This window comes from Urocitellus parryii, chromosome 10, assembly GCF_045843805.1.
Source record: "Urocitellus parryii isolate mUroPar1 chromosome 10, mUroPar1.hap1, whole genome shotgun sequence".
In the NCBI taxonomy this organism is placed as follows: Eukaryota; Metazoa; Chordata; class Mammalia; order Rodentia; family Sciuridae; genus Urocitellus; species Urocitellus parryii.
The window spans coordinates 32,881,053-32,906,986 of NC_135540.1; the positions used below are offsets into that span (position 1 = coordinate 32,881,053).

The following is a 25,934-nucleotide window of genomic DNA, read 5'->3' on the forward strand; positions in this document are numbered from 1 at the left end:
TTGTGCTGCAGTTGTGTATAATGAATCAAAATGCATTCTGCTGTCATGTACCTAATTAAAATAAATAAATTAATTTAAAAATTAGTTACAGCTTTTAGAGTTGAAAAAATACCTCTCAGAAATTGTTTGCTTCTGTAATAGAAAATATTGGAAATGTTTCGGTGATATGTGGAATGATATTGAAAATAATCAAGTCATTTTAAGGAATTTAAATTTTTAATCAAATTAGGTCAAACATACTTTTGAATAATTTATTACTTATATTAAGAAAGCCACCTTTCTCTAAGTTTGGTAAATTTTATTTATTTATTTTTTTAATTTTCCTTTTTTTTTAGTTATAGTTGGACACAATATCTTTATTTTATTTATCTATTTTTATGTGGTGCTGAGGATTAAACCTAGTACCTCACATGTGCTAGGTAAGTGCTCCACTGCTGAACCACAACCTCAGCTCATATTTTATTTTATTTTTTCAGGTAAAGATGTTAAAAGGAAAACTTTCAATGTCCAGTTATCACTATCATTTCTTTCCTTCTTTTTAAAGTAAGGGTATTTTGCCAGGTATGGTACAACATGCCTATAATCCCAGGAGCTTGGGAGGATCACAAGTTCCAGGCCAGATCCAGCAACTTAGTGAGACCCTAAGCTACTTAGTGAGATCAGGCTCAGTGGTAAAGTGCCCCTGGGTTCAACCCCAGTAATCCTCACCCCTCGAAAAAAGTGAGATTATTTTAGTATTACCTCTTCCCCTGTCAAAATACAAACAAAAGTCTTAGGATAAAGCATAGCTTCTACCAGGAAGTCTTATCTCAGGATGGATATGTTCCTATTTATGTAGTCTCTCTTTTTCTAACATTCTGTACAGCATCACCCTTTTCATCCTCATTTTGGTACCAGCTGATATTTGGTAATGGATATGTTAGGTAAGACCATGTTAAGAACATGAAAAGGATTTTTAAGAATCCCCCAGGTAAACCACTTAATACAGCTTATTTTTCTATAAAGTCACCAATATTCAGTCTCTGCTTTAAAAATTTTAATTACTGTGAGTACTGGTATTTGAAAGATTCCTTTGTATAATATGTATCACTTGCACCTTAGTGTTGGCTACAAAGTAAGAGCTTAATAAATTATAGCAGTTACTACATTTATAGGGAAGGGCTGATTATTAAGAAAGTCTTCCATAATCCTGGCATGGTGGTGCACACCTATTAGTCTCAGTTATTTGGGAGACAAGGACTCTTTTACTCAGTAGTTCAAGGCTAGCCTGGGCAACACAGTAAGACCTTATTTCAAAAAAAAAAAAAAAAAAAAACGAAACAAAACCCTTCTTCCTTATACTTAGTTGAAATCTGCCTCTCTGTAATTTTAATTCATGATTCTGTATCTCTTTTAAATGATCAATGTAAATATGATATAGATACTTAAAATAATTCTACCCCTCCACACCTGTTCTCTGTGTTAAACATTCCCAGCTTTTTCCTTCCTTCCTTCCTTCCTTCCTTCCTTCCTTCCTTCCTTCCTTCCTTCCTTCCTTCCTTCCTTCCTTCCTTTCTTTCTTTCTTTTTTTTTGGTACCTGGATCGAACCCAGGGGTGCTTAACCACTGAGCCACATCCCCAGCCCTATTAAAATTATATTTAGAGACAGGGTCTCGCTAAGTTGCTTAGGGCTTCATTAAGTTGCTAAGGCTAGCTTTGAACTGTCAATCCTCCTGCCTCAGCCTCCTGAGCCACTGGGATTAGATGGCATGCACCGCTGTGCTCAGCTCATTCCCAGCTTCTTATAGCTTTCTAAATACCTCGTCCATGTTTTCTCCCATTAGAGTGCCATATGTACTCATCATTTCTTTTAAATTATGAAGTCCAGAGCTGGTTGCTAATAATTTACATAAAGTCTTACAAAACCCTACAAAGTAGATTGCACTATGACTTCCAGTCTTCCTTGCTGGGGACAACATATATCTGGTAAAAATAACCTGAGATTAGATTAAGGTCAGAACTTGTGCATTGGCAGGTATAGGTAGAGCTTTAGTAGGTCAGTTTTACAGATAATCACTGCCTTCCATTTCTCTATGAATTGTTTCTTAAGCCACATCCCCATTCCTGTACTTATACAAGGGACATTTTGGTAGTGCACATGTAGATCTTTATATTTTTCCCTGTTAAATTTACTAGTTTTGGCCTACTCTTTTCATCTGTCAAGTTATTTAAAGCCTCAATTTTTTTCAATAAGCAAATTAGACATTTTTTTATGGTTACCCAACCCTCCAGTGTCTGCTTCCTCTTGTTAAAGACTAACAGTATTTCACAGGTTATAAGTGGAATCACTTTATGCATTTATTCTTTGTTTGAACAGTTGCTGTATGTCAAGTACAAGGGATAAAGCTTAATACATCATTAACAATATCAGATAAACAAAATACTGTATGATCCCTGACCTCAGCTGACTTATTTCATTTTGTAGTGCAACATTTCCTGTTTTGTTAAATATTTAATGGTTCATTATGCTTGTGCAAATATATTACAAGGGAATATATTACATGGCAAATTAGTAATAAAGATAATAATTCTGTGCATTTGCAGTGTTGCTCTGTGAAATATAGTAGGGAGACCTGTTTTAAGTCCTTGTCCCTAGAAAAGACATTGAAATGATTTGCAGCCAGTTTTCAAGGATTCTACCTCTGAAACCTGTGCACTACAAAATGAAGTCTGACCTTTTCTTAAAATAGGTTCTAGGAAATGAAGTAAGCTTTGTTTAATCTACTGTTAAAGTCTCATTTTTCAAACAAATGCATTTATAAAAGCCCAATGTTGGAATAACTCACTAACTTACAGGTTTCTTTATTTTATTTATTTGTCTGGATATCTCCAAATTGTGTCATCCTTTAATCTTTCTCTTCCCATGTGCTTGGTATATTTATGGAACATTTATTAAGTTAAATTGCTACATTAGTTTTCCAATTATGAATCATATGCAACTAAACAGTTTACTGTCAGGCGGAAATAGCTTAAAGATTTCTTTGAAAGTATATTTTGAGCATATCAGGGTAATCTTTATTTAGGTGCTCCATTAGTTTTTTTTTTTTTTATTAGAGCTTTATGGTGCTCCATTAGATCTTTCTGAAGCTGAACGTTAACTTGAAGTTTTCTAGTATTTCCAAAGTACATATTTAGATTCAACTTAGTTGTTTATTCTAGTTTTACTGTGTTAGGAGATTTGTTGGTTTCTTTCATATTTCGTAATTAAATTATTTTTAATGATGAACTATTTTATAGATTGACTCTGTGTCTACTTTTTCTCTGAGATACACCAATGGGGGGAAGAGATTATATAACAATGTAGAATGGAGTTAAGGAATGCCAGAAAAAGTTTGTCAGATGGTCAACTTTCACTATTTGAAAGAAATTATAGTATTAGTGGGGTACATTGGCTTTAGAAAAAAAGGGTAAAATATCTGATCATCCTTTATTTTGCTTAACTGATTTGGTGAATTCATACACAAAAATAGTATTTTAAATGTCATTTATTGGGGAAAAAATCAAACTTTTGGATTCTCAAATTTGTAAAATTTCTTAATTCGGGGTATCAAAGAATAACTTATTTCTTGCTCACCCATCAGTTTTCCCCAACTTCTATAATTTTTCCCTTGGGATAGAGATAAGAGAAAAGAAACCAATTTATGACTATTAAGTGAAGTAAGTTCTATTTTGTATTCTTCTACAGTGCTAACTTTATAGTCTTATACAGTATTTTCTAATAAAAGAGTGTATTATTTTGTTTCCCTTGTTTTTTTTAAAAAAATTTCATTTTTATTTATTTTATGTTTATGAGATAATGAGGACTGAACCCAGTGCCTCACATACTAGGCAAGTATTCTGCCACTGAGCTACAGCCCCGGCCCTCCCTTGGGTTTTGATGAAGCTTAATTAAATGTTTATAAAACACAATAAGATCTATGGATAAACACCATATAACTTCTAAATATGATTAATAATTACTAAAAAGAACAGATAATTTTTCTCAATTTTATAGTTTAGAAAGTAAACAATTTAGGTAGAAAAAGTATGAGAGAATACAATAGTATTAAATTTGGCATGGAAAGCCTTTATATTAAGTAATTTCCTGAACTATGTAATCCCATCTTTTGAAGTATTATTACCGAAAGTTTAGAATATTTGGATGTTCTTGATGCAGAGTTGTTACTTGGCTTCTTTCTTTCGAGTCTATATAATGCTACTTGCTAAATCTAGATGGTTATTGAAGGGAGTAAATATTTTGCAAGTTAGAGCTACTTACACATTAGTGTGATTTATTCTTGCTTATATAAAATTTATAATATTGGATTTTTCTAAACCCTGAGTTTATATTTTATTTCTTAAACAGTGTCTGGCATATTATAACCTGGCATAATTGTGTTTCTATGTACAAGATAATGTGGATTAAAGAACAGTATCACAGTCCTGAGTTTTAAGATATATAGGTTGTAGGCATGAAGCCAGGTTGCAAAGAGAAATCACACCAGGTCACAGCACAGTACAGCATCTGTGCCTGAGGATGTGTGATTTTCTTACTTCATCTATCAGGTTCCCCCATTAGGTTCATTTCCTTCTTGAGAGAAGTGACACATTTTTTTCTGGAAAGAGGCAAGTAATGGGAAATTTTCACATATAAGGTCATACTCCATCAGAGCATGGGATCACTTTGATTTAAGCTTAGAGAAGAATTTTTTTTTTGCACATGGACATGTTGGGACATGGACTAGATGGAAAATGTGGAACTTGACTATGTAGTCTTTGCCATCTATTTTTCTTATTGGGGTAAAATATATGTAACATTAAAATTTGCCATTTTAACCATTTTTAGGATACAGTTCAGTAGCATTTAAGTACATTTCCATTGTTGTGCAACTATCACTGTCATCCATCTCCAGAACTTTTTCATCTTCCCAAACTGAAACTCCATACCTACTAGACAATAGCTCCCCCATTTCTCCTTTCTCCGTCCCTAGCACCACCATTCTACCTTCTATCTCTGTGAATATAGTGTTTAGTCTTTTGTGACGGGCTTATTTTGCTTAGGCTAATGGCTACAGTTTATCCATATTGTAGCATGTAACAGAATTTTATTCCTTTTTTGGGCTGAATACTGCCCCCACTTAATATATACACTACATTGTATTTACATATTCATCTGTTGATGGATGCTTGGGCTGTTTTCACCTTTGGGTATTATTTGCTTTAAAATTATTTCTTGTGTCTATTATAGAAGAAATATTTGGGATTTTGACAGGAACTTATCTAGAACATCAAATATGGTCTTGACAGTATCCATTTCCAGTCAGTGGAAATTTCATTCATTTAACAAAAATGTAAGTGCCTGCAATGTGTACTGTACTCAGTGCTGAGAGAACAGTTGTGCAGAAAAATGTACGTCCTAATGTCTAGCTTTCATTGAACATTAGGGTACATGGGATGGAGCGGATGAACTGCTTGAATACTCTCATGACTAACTAAAATCACAACTGTAATAAGTGAGAGATGAATACTGTTGTGATAACCCTGAGGGCATTTTACCAGTATGTTTTTTGGGGCAGAAGGGGAGACTGTCAGGAAGGGAGGGAGAAGGAGAATTTCAGACAGAGGAAGTAACATTTACTAAGGCCATCTTGCCCATCAAGGAAGCAAGAGAGCCCTAGGACCTGGCATGAAGAGTGGCTTGGGTGTGGTGTAAGTCTGGAAAGTGTGCAAGGCTTGCAGAATGTTGGGGTTTGGCCTTTAAGCTGAGTGCAACAGGAAGTTACTGAAGTGTTTTAATTTTAAAAGTGGTGCTGTGAATGAAGATGAAATGATCAGACTTTCATTTTTAAAGGATTCCAGGAGATAGTATGGTAAATGGGTTGGATGGAAGGGTTAGAATGACTCTAGACCACTTAATGAAGGAGACTTTTGCCGTTCTTAAAGCAGAAAATAATGGAGTGGTATGATAGCAGCAGAGATGAAGAGAAATCTAAGTTGGAGAAAAAATTAGAATTTAATTTACAGATTTTGTGATGAGTGGAAGCAGGTGTTAGGATAACTCAATTATCCTTAACTGAGTATGGATGTATCAGTTGTGCATTAGGATCACAGTGGACCTTCATTTGTGGAATCTGCGGGATAACAGGAAATAGTGAAAACCAAAGCAGGTGATTCTTGATTGTGAAGCGTGGGAAAGAGGTGAGACTGCAGCATAAGGAAATGTGAGGTATAGGAAAGACTTCTGTTTCTGTTGGCTTTTTGAAATGAGAGACCAGAACTTTTAAAAGTTAATGGCGATTATCTCTGGTTGTGGAGAAGTGGTTAAATATGTGTGGGAGAAGAGGGACAGCGCATGATGGGAGTCTAAGAAAAAGATGGGAATGGGTGACAAAAAGAACCTAAATCAGGGAATGGTTTCCTTTAGGGATGAGGACAAAGGAAAAAAGATGATAGAATGGGTGCAGTCTTAAGATAGACGAGAAACATAAGTTAGCAAGCACTGACGGTTGCAGAGAACATTATCAAAGATGCTAAATTTCTATATCTATTTTCTATTCCTTATACCATTTATAAATCTGAGTGAGAGGAACTGACCAGTGATTCAGAGAATAAGTGTCTTTATTCCTTATCAACTATAATGTACTCTTTTAAATAAATCTACATATGTAGGTAAAATTAAGAGTTTATGGTAGAATAATGTATTCTTACTGAATTTCAGCACTCAACTATAGAAGTTTGGTTTGCTTTTTAAAAAAACTGGGTGGATTTATTTTAATATTATTGACAAGGCAGTATGTGCGTGTGTGTGTGTGTGTGTGTGTGTGTGTGTATGGGTGTTTGTGAAAAATCACCTCTAAATTTACACAAAGCTTGCTAAGCATGCATTTAAATTTTTTTGGTAGATGTTCGTTTATTATAGTACAATGATATTGAGGGTGGGGTAAAGGTCACATTGATTCCTTTATCCTCACCTTGGTGAAAAATCATATTTTAGTTCAAAGCTGTTCAAGTAAGTCCTTGCTCCGATTTCCCACCCTGTCTTCAGTGATATTATTTGGAGTCAGCAATCAATGGATTCCATCCCTCTGAGACTTGCTTAACCTACAGCTGCTGATATAATACAGGCAAGAGCTTGTTACTTTATCTGAATTGTCCATCGCTACCTTAATGAGTGAAATGGTTAAGTAGAGGAGGGGGCGAGCCTTAAGGAATGTGTGTACCGTTTGAGCTGAATATTTCAGTGTATATAGGGAGAGGGAGGGTGAGAGAGAAATCCACTTACATCACTAGAACTGCATCGAGTGTGAGCCTTGCAGGTTAAGAGACAGACTACAGTGTCTTGCTTTCTGCAGGAAGCAGCAATGCTGTTTGTTTCCTAAGAGGAATTTTTTATTTAGAAAAGGAAGCTTTCTCTCTACCCAGGAAATGGCTTTCCTTGTGCGTTGCTATGCCAACTGCCTGCAGCCATGGTCCTCCAAAGTAAGCACAATAATGTAATTATATTGGTGTATTGCATTCAGACTCATGATTCTTGAGATTGTGTGTGTGCATGTGCTGTGTTTCTGTTAGTGACTCTCTTGCTAGCAGGCATGCTTGTGTTGAGTGTGAGGGACAGACATCATTAAATTAAATGTCCATCAGTGTCATGCTGCTAAGATTAATTGTGCAAACTTGGTTAGTGGAGTGGGACAGAGATCACTGGTCACCACTCTGTCAGCATCATTAGCAGCTAGGGAGGAGGTCCCGATTCACACGCTCTGCCCTGATTTTTTTTTTCTCTCTTTCTTTCTTTTTTCTTTTTTTCTTGGTTGGAGGGGTCCGTATGTGTGATTGCAAATGAAACAAGAGTGTTAACAATGCTTGGCTGAATGCTAGAGACTGGTTCTTATACCACCCTGGCTAATATAATTCTGTATTAAGCCTTTTTGAGAGGAATCTGTGTGCAGTCAGCCATTTTAGCTTTTTTTTCCCCCCTTCTTTTCTTTTGCCTCTTGTTCTTCAGTCTCAGAAATGATCTTGTCGTCTTGGAAGACTGAGAGCTGTATGAGGTTTTCTCGGTCTTGCCATAGCCTGAGAGGGTTAGAGTTTCAATGTTATAAAAATGGAGCCGAGCACCGTTGTTCGGATTCCTTTTCTGGTCTACAAGTGTGAAGGGTTTTTTAAGCTTACCAGTAGTGACACTTTAAGCTGCAGCTTGGTTTTCCCTCCTCCCTCTTTTTTTTTTTTCTTTCTTTTTCTTTTAATTTAATGCTGTAGAGGGTGACTTGCCTTCGTGAGAGATTGGTACATGATGTGTAAATTCAGTTCAGCATATGTTTCTTCATTATGAAACCACTAGCAGCCCCAGCTAACCATGGAGTTATGGGCCAGCAGGAGAAACACTCAGTAAGTATCACAAATGCTGTGTGTGCTTGGGTAGCACATCATAGAGATCTGCTTTACAATGGGGATTGTTGCTCTTTCTCTTCAGGAAAAACAGTTTTTGTAGAGGGTATAATAATCTGCTTGGAGGAGGGAGGGTGAGTTCCAACTGGCTTGTTCTTCCAATTTTGCTGTAATTTAAAAAATATTTAAGCAAGACCAACAGTTTGTTTAAAGAAAAAGCATTGACATTGAGAAATATTGGATAGACTGCTTTTTATAATCAGAAACTAGAGCTTTTAGTATCTGAATAGTTTCAAAAAATGTTTTTTGTAGTTGAATTTAATGAAAGATCATGAGAGAGGTTACTGGGAATGGGAATCTGTAGTGAGGAATTCACATGTAGGTTGAAAGGAGGGATAGGTTTAGTTATTGATTTGGTAAGAAAACGATCAGTGGGATTCATCTGACTACTTAACATGTATTAATGGGTGATGAAAGCACAGAATTTTTTTTAATGCCACACAAAAAATTACTGCTTCTGTATAATTGCTCCCATGAGTCAGCTGTGCGATTGTCGTGCTGAAGTCCCACAGGCAGCCACTGCTGTTAGTGAGAAACACTTTTCTTTGCTAGCACCAGGTCAGAGCTCCAGTTCCAGGAACGTGAGCTCTCACCCTGCTGCTTTATGTCACCAGGCTGCAAGTTTTCTGCCATCATACAAATTCATAGCACTGATATTTCCATTAAATCTCACAATGAAAATATTTGTGATTAGGCAGAACGTATAGTATTTTTGAAGTGTCTTGCATACCTAGCATCCAGTAGGTTATTACGTTAGGGTATAGGAATTGTCTTTTACGTATTCTAAAAAAAGGATGAGATGTTAAATTTCAAAAATGAGGATAAATTGCTGAAGCTTTGAATATTTGTAAATAGGAGGCTATGAATTTAGAATATTTAGATGCTTAGGTTTATGAGTGTGGTTTGATTTCAAAAGTATTAACTATATACAGTAGCTTTCCTTAGATGAAGTAACCTGAAGGCATCACCTCCCCTTGTGAGTGAGCCCCGGGATATTCTTGAGGAAGGTGCTGGCCTGGTGGCATGTTGCGGTACTCAGAGCCCAGCCCCTCTTAATGAGGTTCTTGTGGCACTTCACTAATTAAATCTCTTTGGATCAGATCCAAAAAAGGACCAGCCTATACTTAATTTCACTAATGGGAAAAGTTGTTACAGAGAAGTTCCATTGTAGTTTGATTTTATTAACAGGATCTTTAAAATTAAGCCCTTCTGCCATAGTGATTTCTTCCAGGTAAGAGTAGTAGTTAGTACTTAAGAATCTTAGAAACAAAATTTAAACCACAGGCTCCCTCTTCACCTTGTGTATCATTTCTGCAAATAGAAGGACAGTATAAATAATGTAAATTAGCAAATAAATAAAGTTATTAAAACTACTCACTAGCAGAGGGAGGGAAAGTATTACTAGATTTATGAGAACAAGAGCAGTCAAGACAGGTAGTATCAAATAGTGTATGAACTAGAGCGCCTGGTATCATATTCTGTAAGCACATGTTTCCTGATAGGGTTCTTCATATCTCACTAAAATTTAAGGTAATGATATGAGAAAGTAAAACTGACCCTAATATAACTTTGCATCAAGCAACTTCTAGAAAACATGAATGATATTTCCACAATACTGTTGAATACTAAAATTTGCCTCCCCAGACTTTCATATGTGGCACAGTTGGCAATTGTGGTCTCTCTTCTTGTTGACTAGGCATTGTGATCTAGACTTTGCTGTTGTCAATTAGACCTTTAAATTGTAATTATATGTGAGAAGTTGAATAAGAGAAAATGACTCTGGCTCTCATAAAACAGGTGACTCAGTCAGCAGTTGCAGTTGACTTGAGCAAAATGGAGCAAGAATGTCTCTCTTTCACCCTGTGAAACTTTTCAAGAAGAATGTCACAGCTAATTTCAAATAAGCCAAATTTACCAAATTTACAAATATTTATATTTTCACTTCTTTGAGAAATTTGTGACTTTTTAAGCAGCTTTGCTTGTTTTAGTACAGAAAGGAAGGTGGTACTAAAAATACATTAAATTTGGGAAGCTTTTTGTTGTTGTTATGACTGGGTTTAAGAAGTAAACTCTTTTTATATTTTGTAAGAATCTTTCAGATCTTGTGGGCTTCCATTTATTTTTTTTAATCTCATTCAGTGCATTATAAGTATACAAGCACATAATAAGTATACAGTAAATACTTTCTCATTTAATTGAATTTTTGGATAATATTAAGTTTCATTTGATGTTTTATGCCCATTAAACTAGCGAATTTTACATATTTCATCATGCCTTCTTCTGTCCCCTCTCTATCCATATATTCTCAGTTGATAATACTAAGATAATCACAGAAGTTTTCCCAGCACTGGGCTGTATTTTTATTGTTATGCAGGGGTTTTTGGTTAGTCTTTAGAAGAGTCTTGTGGTTTCGTGAACATAAACATGTAAAAATCTTGTGAGTTTCTGAAAATTAAAGGAGATTGTTAGCACTTCTGAAATAATATTTCTGTATTTTTCAAAAGACAACAAGAGACCACTTGTTGTACAGACTATAAATTGATGCTATATGAAAAAACGTTTTATAGGCTCCATAAGTAGGGGGAAATATTGGAATAGTATTAAAAGTCTCAACTTTTTTTCTTCCTGTTTTTTTAAACCCTAGAACCTGTCTCTTCCCTTTTTGTCCATTTCAGATGTCTTTAAAAATCTGTGATTATGATTAGGGATCACTTTGAAAATTTGTAAATTTTTTTTGATTGTCAGATATAGTTTTTTTATTTTTGTAAAAATTTTTTATTAGTACATTAGAATTATGCACAATGTTGAAATTTATTGTTACGTATTTATATACACATACAAGATGCTTTAGTCAACTTTATTCCCCAGTAGTTCCCCTCCCCCCCCTTTCCTCTTCTCTACTGATCTCTGTTTTGTTTTCATGAGATTCTACCAGCCACCCCATGCTTTTTTTCCCTTCAAGCTTCCACATATGAGAGAAAACATATGCCCCTTGACTTTTTGAGTTTGGTTTATTTCGCTTAACATCATGTTCTCAAGTTCCACCCATTTCCCTGCACGCACGCAACATACTTTCATTCTTCTTTATGGCTGAATAAAACTCCATTGTGTATATATACCACATTTTCTTTATCCATTCGTCTGTTGATGGACACCTAGGCTGGTTTCGTAGTTTAGCTATTGTGAATTGTGCTGCTACAAATGTGGGTATGCATGTATTGCTATAATGTTCTGACTTTAATTCTCTTAGATAAATATTGAATGATGCTATGACTGGGAAACTTAACAGTTTTTGATTAGATTCCAATAATTGAATTTGATATATCAAACTGATAACCTGTTTTCCAGTTTTATATTTTGGTACATTATTGACTTCTATATTATGCTATATACTTATAATAAAACATACCTCAAGTCAAGATTAAATAATGATAAGAAAAGGTGGTATACATAAGGAATTGCCTTCCTTAAATGTTGGGAATGAATTGCAGTAGCTACCTTAATTATTGAGCTCTTATTGTTTAGAGGGCATTGTGTTGCATTTTACCTGACTTAAATCCTACAGTAAACCCCCACGTTTAGAGATGAGGAAAGCTGAGATTAAAAAGCAGTTTTTCTTAGAGACTTATTACTCATAAATAGTAGAGCCATCAGTTGAAACCCAGGTTTGTTTAATGTCATAGCTCTAGTTTTAACTGCAGGCCTATACTACCTCCCTTACTCAGCCAAATTCAGTCAGAGTGAGATATGTAGAGTATATATAATTGAGGTAGTTGGTATTAACCAGTGGCATACATGGCTTGAAAAATTGCTTGCTTGTCCACTATTCTTTTTTTTTTTTCTTGGTGTATGTGATGATATTCCAGTCACTGTTGCTATAAAAGAGCAACATATCAATCAAAATTATTTTATAAGACTTGTCATTGCTTGACTCAGTCAATAATGTAGCTGTCCTTTTTGAAATTAATTATCTTGAAGTTTGAGTATGGGTGATCAGGAAAGGATGGCATTTAGCCTAGTCCTTTTTTTGTTTGTTTGTTTGTTTTGTTTTTAAGAATTGGTGCATTGTTTTTCTTATTTATTGATTTTTTTAATGTGGTGCTGAGGACTGGACCAAGCGCCTCCCGCATTCGAGGCAAGTGGTCTACCACTTAGCTGCAACCCTGGCCCCTAGCCTAGTTCTTTCTTCCCTTTTGCTTTTCTGTTTGACTTCTACCATGTACATTTTCTTTCTTTCTTTTTTATCATGTACATTTTCCTATTTGCTGTTTAACTCTTTCATATTGTTGATCCACATTGGTTTAATCCATAGATGTGGGACGTGAAGACACAGAGACAAAGTATTTCTACTTTTTTTTTTTTTTTTTTTTTTTTAGGTTTTGATATGTTGCACAGGTTGGCCTCAAATTTCTAGACTCAAGTAATACTCCTGCTTTTAGCCTTTCTAGTAGCTGGACAAACAGGCACATGCCCTCACACTCTGTTTGCTGCTTAACTTTTAAACACACTTCAAGCCTCAACTTTTTCATTCTGTTTCCTTTACAACATCTGGTTGCCTGGGCTCCACTGGAAGCAATGAGCCTTGCTATTTTGTCTCCTTTTTGTCTGCCCTAGTGAACTTTGTATATATCATGGAGCCCAACTTTTAACTCACAACTACCTCTCTTAAGACCATGCTGTAGATGGATCACAAGTTCAAAGCCAGCCTCAGCAATTTAGCAAGGCTACTGTGTATAACTACAAGCATCAATTTCATCATTCACAAGTCCCTTAACCAGAATGGATGAAATTTCACTTAACCACCACTTAAACATACCACCATCCCAACTATCCTTTTTAAATTTAGTCTAATTATAAGCATTTCATTTTCTTTTCCCATTTCTTACCTTCTAATGTTCTTCGTTTGACTCTGACTTGTTCCTCATCTCATAATTTATTTCTGTTGTCTCTCAATAGTAATTCAGTAGCTTCTTAATATATAATGTTTACTTTTATTATTACTCTGATTGATGCTTTGAAATAGGTTTGGTCTTTGCAGGTAGATGAAAGGTCCTATCTTGAATAGATTTTCCCCCTCTGTGTACCATGTGTTTAAGGATGTGATTGGAATTTAAAACTATTGATCAAATGTTAAAAGTTCAGGTTACAGAAGACTTTTCAAAGCTTGACCAATACCATGTGAGGACCCAAGGCAGGAAGATGTAAAAGAATATGATGACACAGAAGGTAATGAGGAAGAACTTTGAAGCTTCACTGCTGGATTGGACTGGGCTAGAGAGAGGAAGGTCTGTCCAGGTGCTGAAGTAGAGGACACAAGTTAGGGACTATGAAGACCCAGCAAAGGAGAACAGCCTCTTTCTCTACCTCCTGTCCCTTTATGCGTTAATTAGACTGAAGTTAAGAAACTTATTTTTTTTAAAAAATTGCTCCTATGCTACCATGAAAACTTGACCTTTGTCTGAGAGCATTGGCTGGAGTGTCTCATGATTGATGCATTTTCCTTAACAAGGTAGAAATATAGCACCAGCAACTTGCTACTGATGCTAAGTTGTGTACCTCTTTTGGGTTATGAATCCACTTCTTTATCTGATCTCTATTTTGTCTATTGTAACAGATACATTTCCTGAGATTAAATAAACTTATCTTGTGAGGAGGTTTTCCACTGTGCTTGCTTGTAGAGAGGCCTGAGAGGAAGCAATATCCTATTGTTTTAATCAAGGACAAGGTCATCTTGCCTTGGATTTGGACCAAGAAACCCTGGCAACAAATAATAGATCCTTTTAGCTCTGTTAGAAGTGAAGAAATATATTTAGAAACTTGCCAAGACATTACATACACTGTTTTCACATGTAAGATTGAAAAGCTCAATCCCATCCTAGGACATACTAGTGATTTTGATTTATAGCCCACAAAAGTATATGCTTTATGGCTTTGCTTTAAATATTATTTAGTAATGATCCATTGAAAATAGATTACCTAAAAATAAATATTAGAGAAAAAAGAGAATTCTCAAAATGTATTGTTAGAAGCTCTATTTTTTTCTGGTTTAACATTTAAGCATCATAAGATCACTAATCGTAATTTCTCATTAAAAAATATTTTTTAAAAATGAAAATATACATGTATATTTGCCACTCTGAAGTATACAAAGATGTGATGTGGCAGTGCACACTCACAAAAGTGACATTGCATCACACAGGTGGCCCTATGTAGGCTCTAGGCCTTGTACTGTCTTACCTGCTAGTATGGAAGCTCGAGTGACACAGAACCAGCCATTTGTCATCCTCTGCCCCATCTTCTGCCTTACGTGTAGTTATGTCACATTCTCTCTCTGGTGCGTGTATGATATAATAATTTTATTTAATAACAGTCTGTGGTGTATGCCATCCCCTATCTGTGTTCCTTTTGTACTTTGAAGTCACTATATAAATATTTTGCACATGCTTCAGGTCTCTTCATATTCTATTAATACACCAGATCGTCTTTTCTAACTTACATTCCATGTTCATCATAAAGGCTCTTTTTTAGAGACATCTTGGGCATGAATTAGCCTTACATTTATTGATGGACAAAGAGTCTGAAAAATTCCTTTACATAAAATATTACATATTTTTATGTAATAAACACTAGCAAGATACATTATTGGTTTATAATATTGACTTGGGTTAATGAGAAAATGGACCATGCCATCCTGCCCTGTCTCTCTGTACACATTTCATATATACGTGCATGTCTGTATAAATAAATGTAAGTAATCCATGGTCTTAATTCATACTTGGGCTTGTAGTAAAAGCTAAAATTTTGCTTAGCTTGCTGTTTAAGTAAAGGTTAATTTGGGAAATTACATGTCATATCTCTTGTAAATATTTTATTTTCCTACTGCCTTACATTAGAGATCTTAAAAATTCAGATCATAGAGGGGTACCTTGTTATTGGATATTTTCAGTAGGTCAGCATTCCATTAATTTTTCTATAAGTGCTAGAATATAGCATCACTCTTTTCATAATAAAGGAAAACAACAGCAAAAAAGCTGTGGAGTCGTCACTTAATATTCCTACCCCGAGAGAGAGTGAGAGGGACAGAAAGAGAGATTTTTAATCTTCTAAAGTATTTTGAATAAGTGGAAACACCCCTTTTTTTTTTTGTTTTACTCAGCAATTAAATATTTGAAGAAGTTAAGTGGAAGTGTTGCAGTATATAGTTTTTATGAGTGTTGTGCAACTGAGAGCACTGTATTTTTATGATAGCGAAAAGCAGATTCCTTGGGGTTCCCTCTCAGTGAGGGCTGCCAGGGTTCTATAGTCTCCAGTCTGAAGTGGAGGGTGAGCAGGGCTGGAGGAGGTTGGCAGAAGTTGAGTGATGAACACAGTTCATACCCAGGACCTAGTGATTGAGAATGAGAAGGAGGAAGTATAACTGATTTACCTTTTTTTCTTAAAAGCATACTTTTGTTTATTTAAATGACAATAAAAATATGAAATATTATTGAAATTAACATAATTTGTTGAAACAAATGCCAAAATCATACTGCTTTAGAGATAACATTTACTTAAATATAAAATATTTAATAGTTACTTAAATATAAAATGATTGAATGATTTTATGTAGAAGAGATATGCTTTTACTTGTTTTGGGTTTGAGTTAAAATTATTTAGGCAGTAGTTTGGTCTGTGACTTGTCTATTGTTAGTCTTGTGCATAATTCATTATTTAAAAAAATGTAGCTATGTGTTCATTGAAGAAAAGATTTAAAACCATTGTTAACATTTTGGTGTAAATCCTCTTATTAATGCTTTTATATCATACTGTGTTGTAAAATCTGAATGTATTTGTTCTAGATCTTTTCTCAAAATTGTATATAGAAGAAATATTTAAGGACAGCTAATATAAGAGATATACCTTATAACTATAATGAAGTTTCTATCATAAGCTTTGTCTTCTTTGTAGTTTTAAAGTTTGACATATATTATTTGCATATTATACACTAATATAGCATAATACTTATGTATTTTAGAAAGAAATATAATTAAGAATTTCATTTAGTGTTAGAATTTTATCCTACATATGGGCAAGATACAGCATAATTTTAATAAAGCTTTCTTTATTTTTATGATTGTGTTTTTCTTAAAGCTTAGGCAAAATTTCAATATGGGAAGTGAATATTAAAGTGTCAAAAAAAACATGAAGTGAAAGTAGAAGTATCTTAGCTAAAGAAAATATGGCATATGTCATAAGCTTCCTGTCTTTCTCTCTTTCCCCTGTGAATGATGAGCCTTTTATCACTAAAATCTATTGGGCATATTCTTGGATTTCTTTTTTACCTCTCATTACCCTTTTTCATATCCCCTCCCTTGAAGAAAGCTTAACAACTTGATACAAGAAAGAATTAAAGCATGTCCCTGTTGAACAGCAAACTTCACAAAAGTTGAAAGTAGTGATAATAAATGAAATGTTCATTTTGCTCTAGGAAAATAAATACAAATAACTGTAATTGTGTCCTTTACATTTTTTTCAAGAGAAAAGCAACTTAGTCTCTTTCTATTAATAGAAAAGGAGAATATAGATTATAGTTCTTAAGAAAAGTGTACTCAGTGTTAGCTGAATAAAATGTCAAAAGTTAACGTGTTTGGGTACTTATTAAATGTGTGGCTTATCAGAAAAAAAGAAAATCTATGTTGATCTTAAAAACACGTAGGATAAAAGAAATGTTTTTACAAAGAATATCCTTTGGTGCAGCAACATTTTGAAATCATTGTAAATATAAACTACATATGGAGATTAAAAAAATGTCTTGCAATATATTAGTTACATTACTGTCCTGAGAAGTTTCATTTTGTTTTGAAATTATACATTGTGCTTATTCGCTTTGTGAGTGAGATGAGAATATTAATAATGAAACAACAGATTGCGCATGTTTTCTTGTGGTTTTTCTTCAGTGTTCTATAAGAAAGAAATACAGTTTGAAAATTCTGCATCTGATTGTAGTATATATTTAAATGCTGGGTGAGTTGTATGGACAAAGAAGTACATAGCAATTCACAGGAGGAAATATTACATATAATTTGAACAATACACAAAGAAGGAAATAAATCTTGAGATATACCACAGACAAGGGCAGTACATAAGCAAAATGTGAAGAAAAAAGGAAACGGAATTTTTGCAGGGTCAAAGGAACAAGCCAAAGCATTGAATGGAAAGTGTTTTTGTGCAGTTGAGGAGCAATGAGCAAATCAACTTGGCTAAGGGAGAGGGCAGCAGGAGAAAAGTTGGGTTGATGAGAAGGGTCCAATTGCAGAAGCTTTGAATGTCATGTCAAAGAATCCTGTGGATACATGTAATAATTAGAAAACTATTAACAGTTAAATGTCATGAGAGAAAGTTATATGGTGTGATTGGGGAACCTCTGTGGTATTGTAATGTTCATGAGCATGTGTTTTAGGGTAACTGGTAGAACCAAAATGTCTTTCTCTCTTGATCTGGACATATTGACTAAATCATTTTCTCACTCCTAGCTAGATTGTGTGAGCAGGTAGAAGGATCAAGAATTTTTTGGCATTATTATCCTTAAAATTTTGATTTTTTTTTTTTTTTGTGTGTGTGTATGTGTGTTGTGATGGGGATCAAACCCAGCATCTTCTGCATGCTAGACAAGGCCTCTATTAGAGTTAGACCTCCAGCCCATTGACTGTATATATATTTTAATGAAAATATCACTTCATCAACTTTTATGCACTGTTTATTGCTTCCCTCACTTTAAATGAAGCAATAGTACTTTATTTTTATTGCCTATAAAGTGGATCCCAGTCCAAAAGTATTGAGATTAAACAAAATCTCAGAATCAGTTAAATGTGGTATTAGCCATTAATATAATTGTGGGTTTATCGTAATGACATTTGCATGTTACAGCAATAGTAGTTGCAGGTGTAGTAAAACTAGATATTCAATTACCCTTGTCAGTTTACATAGCATAGGTTCTCTGGTCAAGGAAAACTCAAAGGTCAGGAGTCACTTGTCTTGGTTATTGGATTGTGAATTAGAGTTGACCCATGTCTTAGAGCTGTACACAGAATAAGTAGTAGGAGACAGACCTGCTGATATGTGGGCCAAGTGATACGTGTGAGGCTAATGGAGGAATGTTTGGGTCACTTGGAGCCCACCAGGTAGATGTGAGTGGATCCATTGTAACAGATGGATTTTTGAAGATTTTTGAAAAGCATACCAGAGTCATCCAGAACAGCCAGAATATAGGGTTTGAAGAAGCTCAAGCTGAATTGATGTTGAAGATGACCTCCTTCTGTACTGATTTAAATATTGTGTGCTTATAATTTACATGATGCTATCATTCCTTTCCCAAAGGAATCTGAATGTTGAAATATATTGAAATAACTACCTCCTAAGTTTCCACAGAAACTCTTAGCGTTTAGCAATGGATGGGGTAATCTCATTTAGAAAATAAAACTACTCCTAGGAACCCATCCCTTAAGATAAGCCAATTTAGGAAATAGTCTGTTATTCCCTGTATCCACTCACATCTATCAGGTGGGCTCCAATTTGTATATGTTATTATGAATGGTGAAATTTGAACAGTTGTAATGTTTGTGAAGAAAGTTAAGTGAAGAGAAGAGATTAGTGAAGCTTATAGCATAGTGTTCAGAGGACTCCTGAGCCAGAATCTTGGGTTTATAATCTGGTTTTATGATCCACTTGCTGGTGACCCTATTGCATGGATTCTTCATTGGAGACCATAGGGTCGTGTGAAGATTTAGTGAATTAAAACCTATAAAGTGCTTAGAGTAATGTGTGGCTCATGATAAGTACAATTCTTATGTTTTAGGTATTGTTCATCTCCATTATCCAGGAGGTCGGAATATTAAGTTTCACACAAGGGAATCAGGCCCAGCAGGTTAGATATTTGCCTTTTGCAAAGATGATATGCCCTGAAGTTGATTTGCCTTTCCCCCTCCAATCTTGTACTCCAGGCAACCTTCTGTTTATTAATTCCATATTATTAGGGTTACAAAGTAATAGTAATAATGTCACTAGCTAAAATTGAAGGTTGCTTATGTTCTAGGCAATGTTCCAAACACCTGTATTTATCACATCATTTAATCTTTAGAACATTGCAAGTGTGTTGTCCCATCATTCTACATAAAGAAATCAGGGCATAAACAGGTCAAGTAACTTTCCCCAAGTCCCATAGCTAATAAAGAATGAAGCCATGGGCAGTCTTTTCTTGTACATGCAAACACACAGAGATGTGCACCTGTCCAGACACAGATCTGTTTTGGAAAGTTGCATGAGAGGTCTGTAAACTTTGCTCTTAAGTGTATAATTGTAAAGAAGGACAAATCCTTTTTTTTCTGTGTCCTGTGGATTATAATTCTTATCAGGTTATCCCTCTACATTGAGTTGGTTTTCCTTAGTATTGGTTTCAGAGGGATTTCATACGTGTGATATAGTAACTACTATCATCCTTGCCATAAGATGCAGAGTAACTTTACCTTGATTTTGATGGAAGTATACGCAGTCTATTTTTTTCCTCCTTCAAGCTAGGCCTGAATTGCAAGAGCACGGTTTTGTTTTGAAGAACTCTTTGCGTCTTCACGTGCAAGTTTTTCTCTTGTTGATTTAAGAAAAGGTGGTCAGCCAGCTTTATATGAGACTTCCCATCTATATGGTTCTCCAGAAGTCTTTTACAGTATCCTGTTTTTAGACTTGAATTTAGAAAAGAATACTGATTTGGCTTCTGTGTCTGGGTAATATAGTTGTTCTCTTGTAGTTTATAAGGAGCTAATTTTCGTATGTACTTAGCCACATTGTGTTAGCCATTTAAATTGCAGATAGGTAAATAATGAGACCCATCATTATTACAATTTTGACATTTCTTTAATGCCCATCAACCATAACACATATGGTTGGGACCATAGAATATAATTATACTTTTTAGAAAACTGTATTGAAATATATTTTCACCTAGCTATACCAGAGTGACCTGCAGTCCAATGATGATGGTCCTTCTTGCATTAAAGACAATCCTTTATTGGCAATGCCAGTGGCCCTGGGTTCAGTGTTCATACATAGAAGAGAGTGTAAGTAAGTAGTAATGGTGGGTAGGGTATTGCAGTAGGCAGGATTAGAGTACCCACTTCTAGCAGGATGTTTCAAATGCCAGCTTTGGTATGTTACAGTGAGATGAAAAAATATGTTGCCTTCAATTGATTTGTAATAAAGTTGTTGAATGACTCAAGTGTCACCCTACACCTGAGAGCAAATTGTATTATGAGGAAATCCCACAGCATAGAAGGACTCATTCACAATGCTCATTACATATCCTCTCCCAGCATGCCAGTAGGGATATTCCAAGCACAATTCTTAGAATTTTTTCAGCATAATAGTATGGAGGAACCATTTCAACCAGGTGGGGTTTTGTTTGTTTTGTTTTGTTTTTGTCTATAAAAATATAATATTATATATATAACAAAATACTTTATGTTCAAAGATGTTGTTCAGAGTCCTTGTTCTAATGTTGACTACCTGTGCAAAAAAATCATTTAAATTTTTGAAGTTTCTCTTTTCTTCAAAATGGAGATTATAGCTGGGGTTGTGGCTCAGTGGTAGAGCGTTTGCCTAATACATGCGAGGCCCTGGGTTCGAGCCTCAGCGCCACATAAAAATCAATAAATAAAATAAAGGTATAAAAAATTTTAAAAATTGGAGATTATAATACTGTTCTGCCTCACAAGAGTGTTTTGAAGATTATTAATAGTTAACAGTAATAGTTAAAATTATTTTATTTAGTACATATGTGTGTGTGTGTGTGTGTGTTTTTCTTAAATTGTCAAATAATATTAGGAGCAAAGTGGGAATCTTCCTGTTTTATAAATGAAAACTTGAGGTTTAAATAAGGAAAATGCTGAAAGAATTCATGTTTTCAGAATCCTTTTACAAAGTGTAAAGCCCTATGTGAATGCCAACATTAGATTATAATGTTCTTAGCAGATCTCAAGGCAAAGCACTTGCCTAGCATGCTCAAGACAGTGAGTTGGATCCTCAGTGCTACAAATAATAATACCCTGGAGTCATTTATGTGCCTCAGAATCCTGTCTCTTCTCCACAAGTGTGTAATACTAAGAAGATTGCTTAAATGTTTGGAACTCTTTTTCGTGGTCTGAGAAGTGCTGTTCATGATGCATACTTCACAAATGGTTCATAGAGATTACATGCGTGGTGCAGGCTCTGACAACCAGGGGCATTCATGAATTTGGTTCATGCTTTTCCAGTTAGAAATGTTTCCTTTTCTTAGTTTTTAATGTTGATGGTGATTCAGAGATATTTCTTTATCTGACTTTAAGGTCATAAGAATTATTTGTTGGGCATCTTAGATCAATTATGTTTTGCTTTTAAGGTCCTTCATTAACTTTTTTTTTAATAAATTGGAACTGGTTTGCAAAATAGCTCATAAAAGATCATAGCTGATATGAAAAAATCCTGTTAATTTTCTTTCTAAGTACTTCAACATTTTCCCCCACTTATTAAGTGATTTTGTGCAAGTAGAGCTGCTTAGTAAGACCTGTCTTTGTAGTCATTTCGTGTGTGTGTTTGCAAGGAGGTATTTTTAGATAGTTTAGCTGAACAGCAATCTGACGTCTTTAGAGGAGACATCAGTTCATTATGTGGATACAAATTCTATGCTTTCAGCTTTTATACACCAAGTCTTAATTTAAATCTGTTCTTCTTGTCTGTTCTAACGGGAGAGACTATATCATGGTATGTATTCTGTTTTCTTCCTAAAGCTAGCTTTTCTAGTTAACCTTTGCTGAGAGAAGTGATCAAGGTAGAAATGTCTATATTTGCTCCCAACTTAATATGGATTATAGAAGCATGGAATTTTGGGTCACATTTAAATATGCCATTATACATTATGCTATACAGTGTTTTGCAGTGTGAATCAGGGAATTTAAAATAGTCATTATGGGGCTCATAAATGCTGTTTTCTTTGAAGAAGAAAAATGTAAAGGCCAGGATGTGGGAGTCCTGTACTTCTTAACTGTACATATTGCTTTATCGGTCCAAAAACAAACAAAAAAAAAGGCTTTTGCTTTAGATAACTTAATTCCAAACATGTAAAAGGAATGTGGTTGTTTGGTTTCTTGTTGCTGTAACCACAGCGTTTATGATGATATCTTCTTTTATCTGGTTCTTCTCATCTCTCTGAAATACTGGGAGAAGAAACTCTGTGGCTTAATCAAATTAATGTTAGTTATTTGTGATACTTGTTCTCAAAAATGGTGCCTTTGGTTATTAATAAACATAGAACTGTTTTTTTTCTAATTTTACTATACCTAATTTGGAGAAACTATTAATTTTCAAATATATGCTCTTTATTCATGTCCCCAAATTTAAAAGTTATATCTACTACATGTCCAGATGTCAAAGCTTAAGTGGAAACTTGTTGTTCCGATGTGTTGTCTGCATAGTGTGAAGCATCCAGGATTTAAAGAATGTCTTTTAATTCAGTTATTTGATAATATGTGACTCTACTATAGTGTTACTGGTATTTAATTATGTAGTGCAGTGCCTCATATTTTACCTTATATTGCAAATATGAAGCATTATTATGGAAACATGAGTTACTTAACACAAAAGAAAGGCTTATCTTGGAGAGTCGGGTTAATAATGGACATCTATCTGAAGGTGTGGAGATGTTTCATTCTGTAGCCAAAAAAGTAAGTGTTGTGTATGATATCTAGATAGATCTTTGTCTGAGAAGGATCAAACAAGACATTTTTATAGTATGAAAAACACAAAGAGGAAATCCTAAAGCCATGACATTTTTAAAAAGCTCTTTCTTGTTCTTAAAAATTAGTGGTGTTATGTAACCATTTAAGAATTTAGCTGAAGCCTGATATTAAGTGACTCAGATTCCTAGCTTCTTAATGATGCTTCTTTACTGTGAAATTGAAGCAGTTGCCAGAGTCTTAAGCCATGAGTCCATTCTCCATCCCCCTCCCCAAATTTGCATGCAAATAAAAAAAATCCTGAGAATCTATGCCAAAAGAGATGTTAGCACAGAAATTTTCATGTGCTAAGTGTAACATATTTGATTCTATGCTGTTTCACAATGAAATCATCTGTATTTCAATTTAAGAAAAGTGACCAACTTCATTCAGACTGAAGTTTCTTTACCGAAAAGTAGCACTGAAACTCCAAAATCTAGCTTCATTTAGCTTCTTCTCTTATTTCCTATTGCACCTCCACCACACAACAATTGTTCTTTTAGAGTTGTTTCCCCTAAGTCAACCAACTGAGAAAGGCACTGCCTTTTCACACAGCAGCACAATAACATACCAACTCTATTAGCCAAGGAAGTGTTCTGGAGGCCAGGCACTTCCTTGTCTGAGTGCTGACTTGGACGGATATGCTTACCTAAGCTCCTTCTCATGCACATTACTCCCAAGGATACCTTCAGGAATTATGAAATTGAACATTTCAAGAATTTTACCTGGTAATCCCTGCTACCTGGGGAGGAAATATTAAGGGTGTCACTGAAACACAGTCATTTGCATGGAGGTAAGTGAAATGTCCTCCTGGTGGAGAATATGAAGGTGTTCATTTCAGTAGACACTCCATTCTCCTCTTTGTGAAACAAATATAATTAAATATTTGGAGATTTTTTTTAAAAAATTCACTTCAAAATATCTTACAGGTTCGAACCATTATTAACTGGAATATATATGCTATGTAAAGTTCATGGCAGCTGTGTAATTTATCACCTTTCCCCTCTTTTCACCATATTAAGTCAGTCATTTGCCTTATAATTAAAGATAACTTTCCTTAATTAACTCCTTTTTTCATTCACTAGAGATTATTTTTCACCTGCATGACTTTTCATTTTTTTAAATATATATATATATTTTTTACTTGTGGTTTGACATAATACCTTTACTTACTTATTTTTATGTGATTCTGAGGATCTAACCCAGTGCCTCACCCATGCTAGGTGAGCACTCTACCACTGAGCCACAATCCCAGCCCCATGACTTTTAATTTTTATACTTCAGCTTTCCATAAATAGTAGAAAACATTAGGCTAGAATTAGTTGTGTCACATAAGAATATGGGCATATATCTAGTTTATGTGAAGACATCTAGTTTATTAGCACTAGAGAATCACTGATACCAGATAGTACATGACCTTCAGATGAAGAAAAAATATAAAAAGAATCAAAACGTGTCTAATTTGCTTGGTATATTTTGTTACAGGTGTCTTGATTCTAATTTTTGAGTGAGTTCTATGAATTGAAATATAAAAGGAAGGATTTCTTCCTGAGGAGGCTTTTTAATCTGAATGATAAAATTGAAAGCATTAATGGACAGAATTTATTTACAAAGGCACAGTAATTCAAATGACAAATGTCCAGCTAAGTTCATTTTTCACCTCAGTTTTAGTATCAAGTATCTATATTTGGAAGAGACACTAGGTATTTCTCAAGTTCTGTAAAAGATTCTATGAGCAAAAGTCTAGATGTGTAAGTAAACTTTATTTTAAAATTTAAATGAATTCCCACTTTATGTTCCTGTGGGGCTATTTGTTAGCATGTAAAAGTAGTTCTTTTAAATAGTGGCTTAACTCAAAAGGAAAAGCAACCTGAGACCTTTTATCTCTTGTTATCCTATCTGTTTATTGATTTCAAGAATTACTATTCTAGCTGGGTATGGTGGCACATGCTGCCTGTTGCCCCAGCCACCAGGGAGACAGAGGTGGGAGGTTCACTCAAGTCCATGAGTTCCAAATCAATCTGGGCAACATGCCAAGACCCTGTCTAAAAGAATCACTATTGCATTGCAATATGAATCAAAATATCCTTTTCTTCATCACTAGAGTTATTTTGAACATCATTTATTGTTATATTTGTATGTGTTAACATGTAGACACTTAATAAGTGTGTGAAAAGTTTACGAAGTTTGGCCCCACGCACCAGATATCCATTGGGTGATTATAATGAAATTCAAGACTGTATGTTCAGTTGTGTGCCAGTGATTTTGATGTGGGTGTGGTCATCTCAGATTTGACATGGTCAAATATAACTTTTGAGTGTTCCTCTAGCCACTATCCAGCAGTCAGTCAAGCAGTCAGCAAATTCTCATGGTTCCCCATTTTTGCAATCTCCCATTAGTGGCATCAGCACCTATTTAGATATTGAAACCCCAAACTACAAATTATCTTTGACTCCTCAGGTTGCCCAAATCTCTGTGTTCTTCTGTGTCTTGCTTTTTCTACCCTCTACCCACAGATCATGAACTGATGTTGTTTTCATCTCGTTGCTACCTCTCTGGTGTAAGCTCCATTGTCTCACTTGGATCATTCCAGCTGATTTCTAATGTTCTCCCTTCTCTTGCCGTTTTCAAACAGCAGCCAGACTTTTCATAAAATATAAATCCAACTGTGCCATTTCTGTGCTTTTAAAACT

General features: G+C 34.8%; 1 protein-coding gene across 10 annotated transcripts in view; it reads left to right on the forward strand.

Annotated features, from left to right (window-relative positions):
• Rapgef2 (Rap guanine nucleotide exchange factor 2) overlaps positions 1-25,934 on the forward strand; it is a 252,152-nt gene that overhangs the window by 157,921 nt on the left and 68,297 nt on the right. For 3 of the 10 annotated variants that reach the window (XM_077803442.1, XM_077803443.1, XM_077803444.1), the window contains exon 1: positions 8,175-8,404. The exons of the other annotated variants lie outside the window; for them this stretch is intronic. In XM_077803442.1, the coding sequence (XP_077659568.1) occupies positions 8,345-8,404 (60 nt within the window). In that variant the 5' untranslated portion in view covers positions 8,175-8,344. Of the gene's footprint in view, positions 1-8,174; positions 8,405-25,934 lie in introns of those variants that run through there. 10 annotated transcript variants of the gene reach the window in all.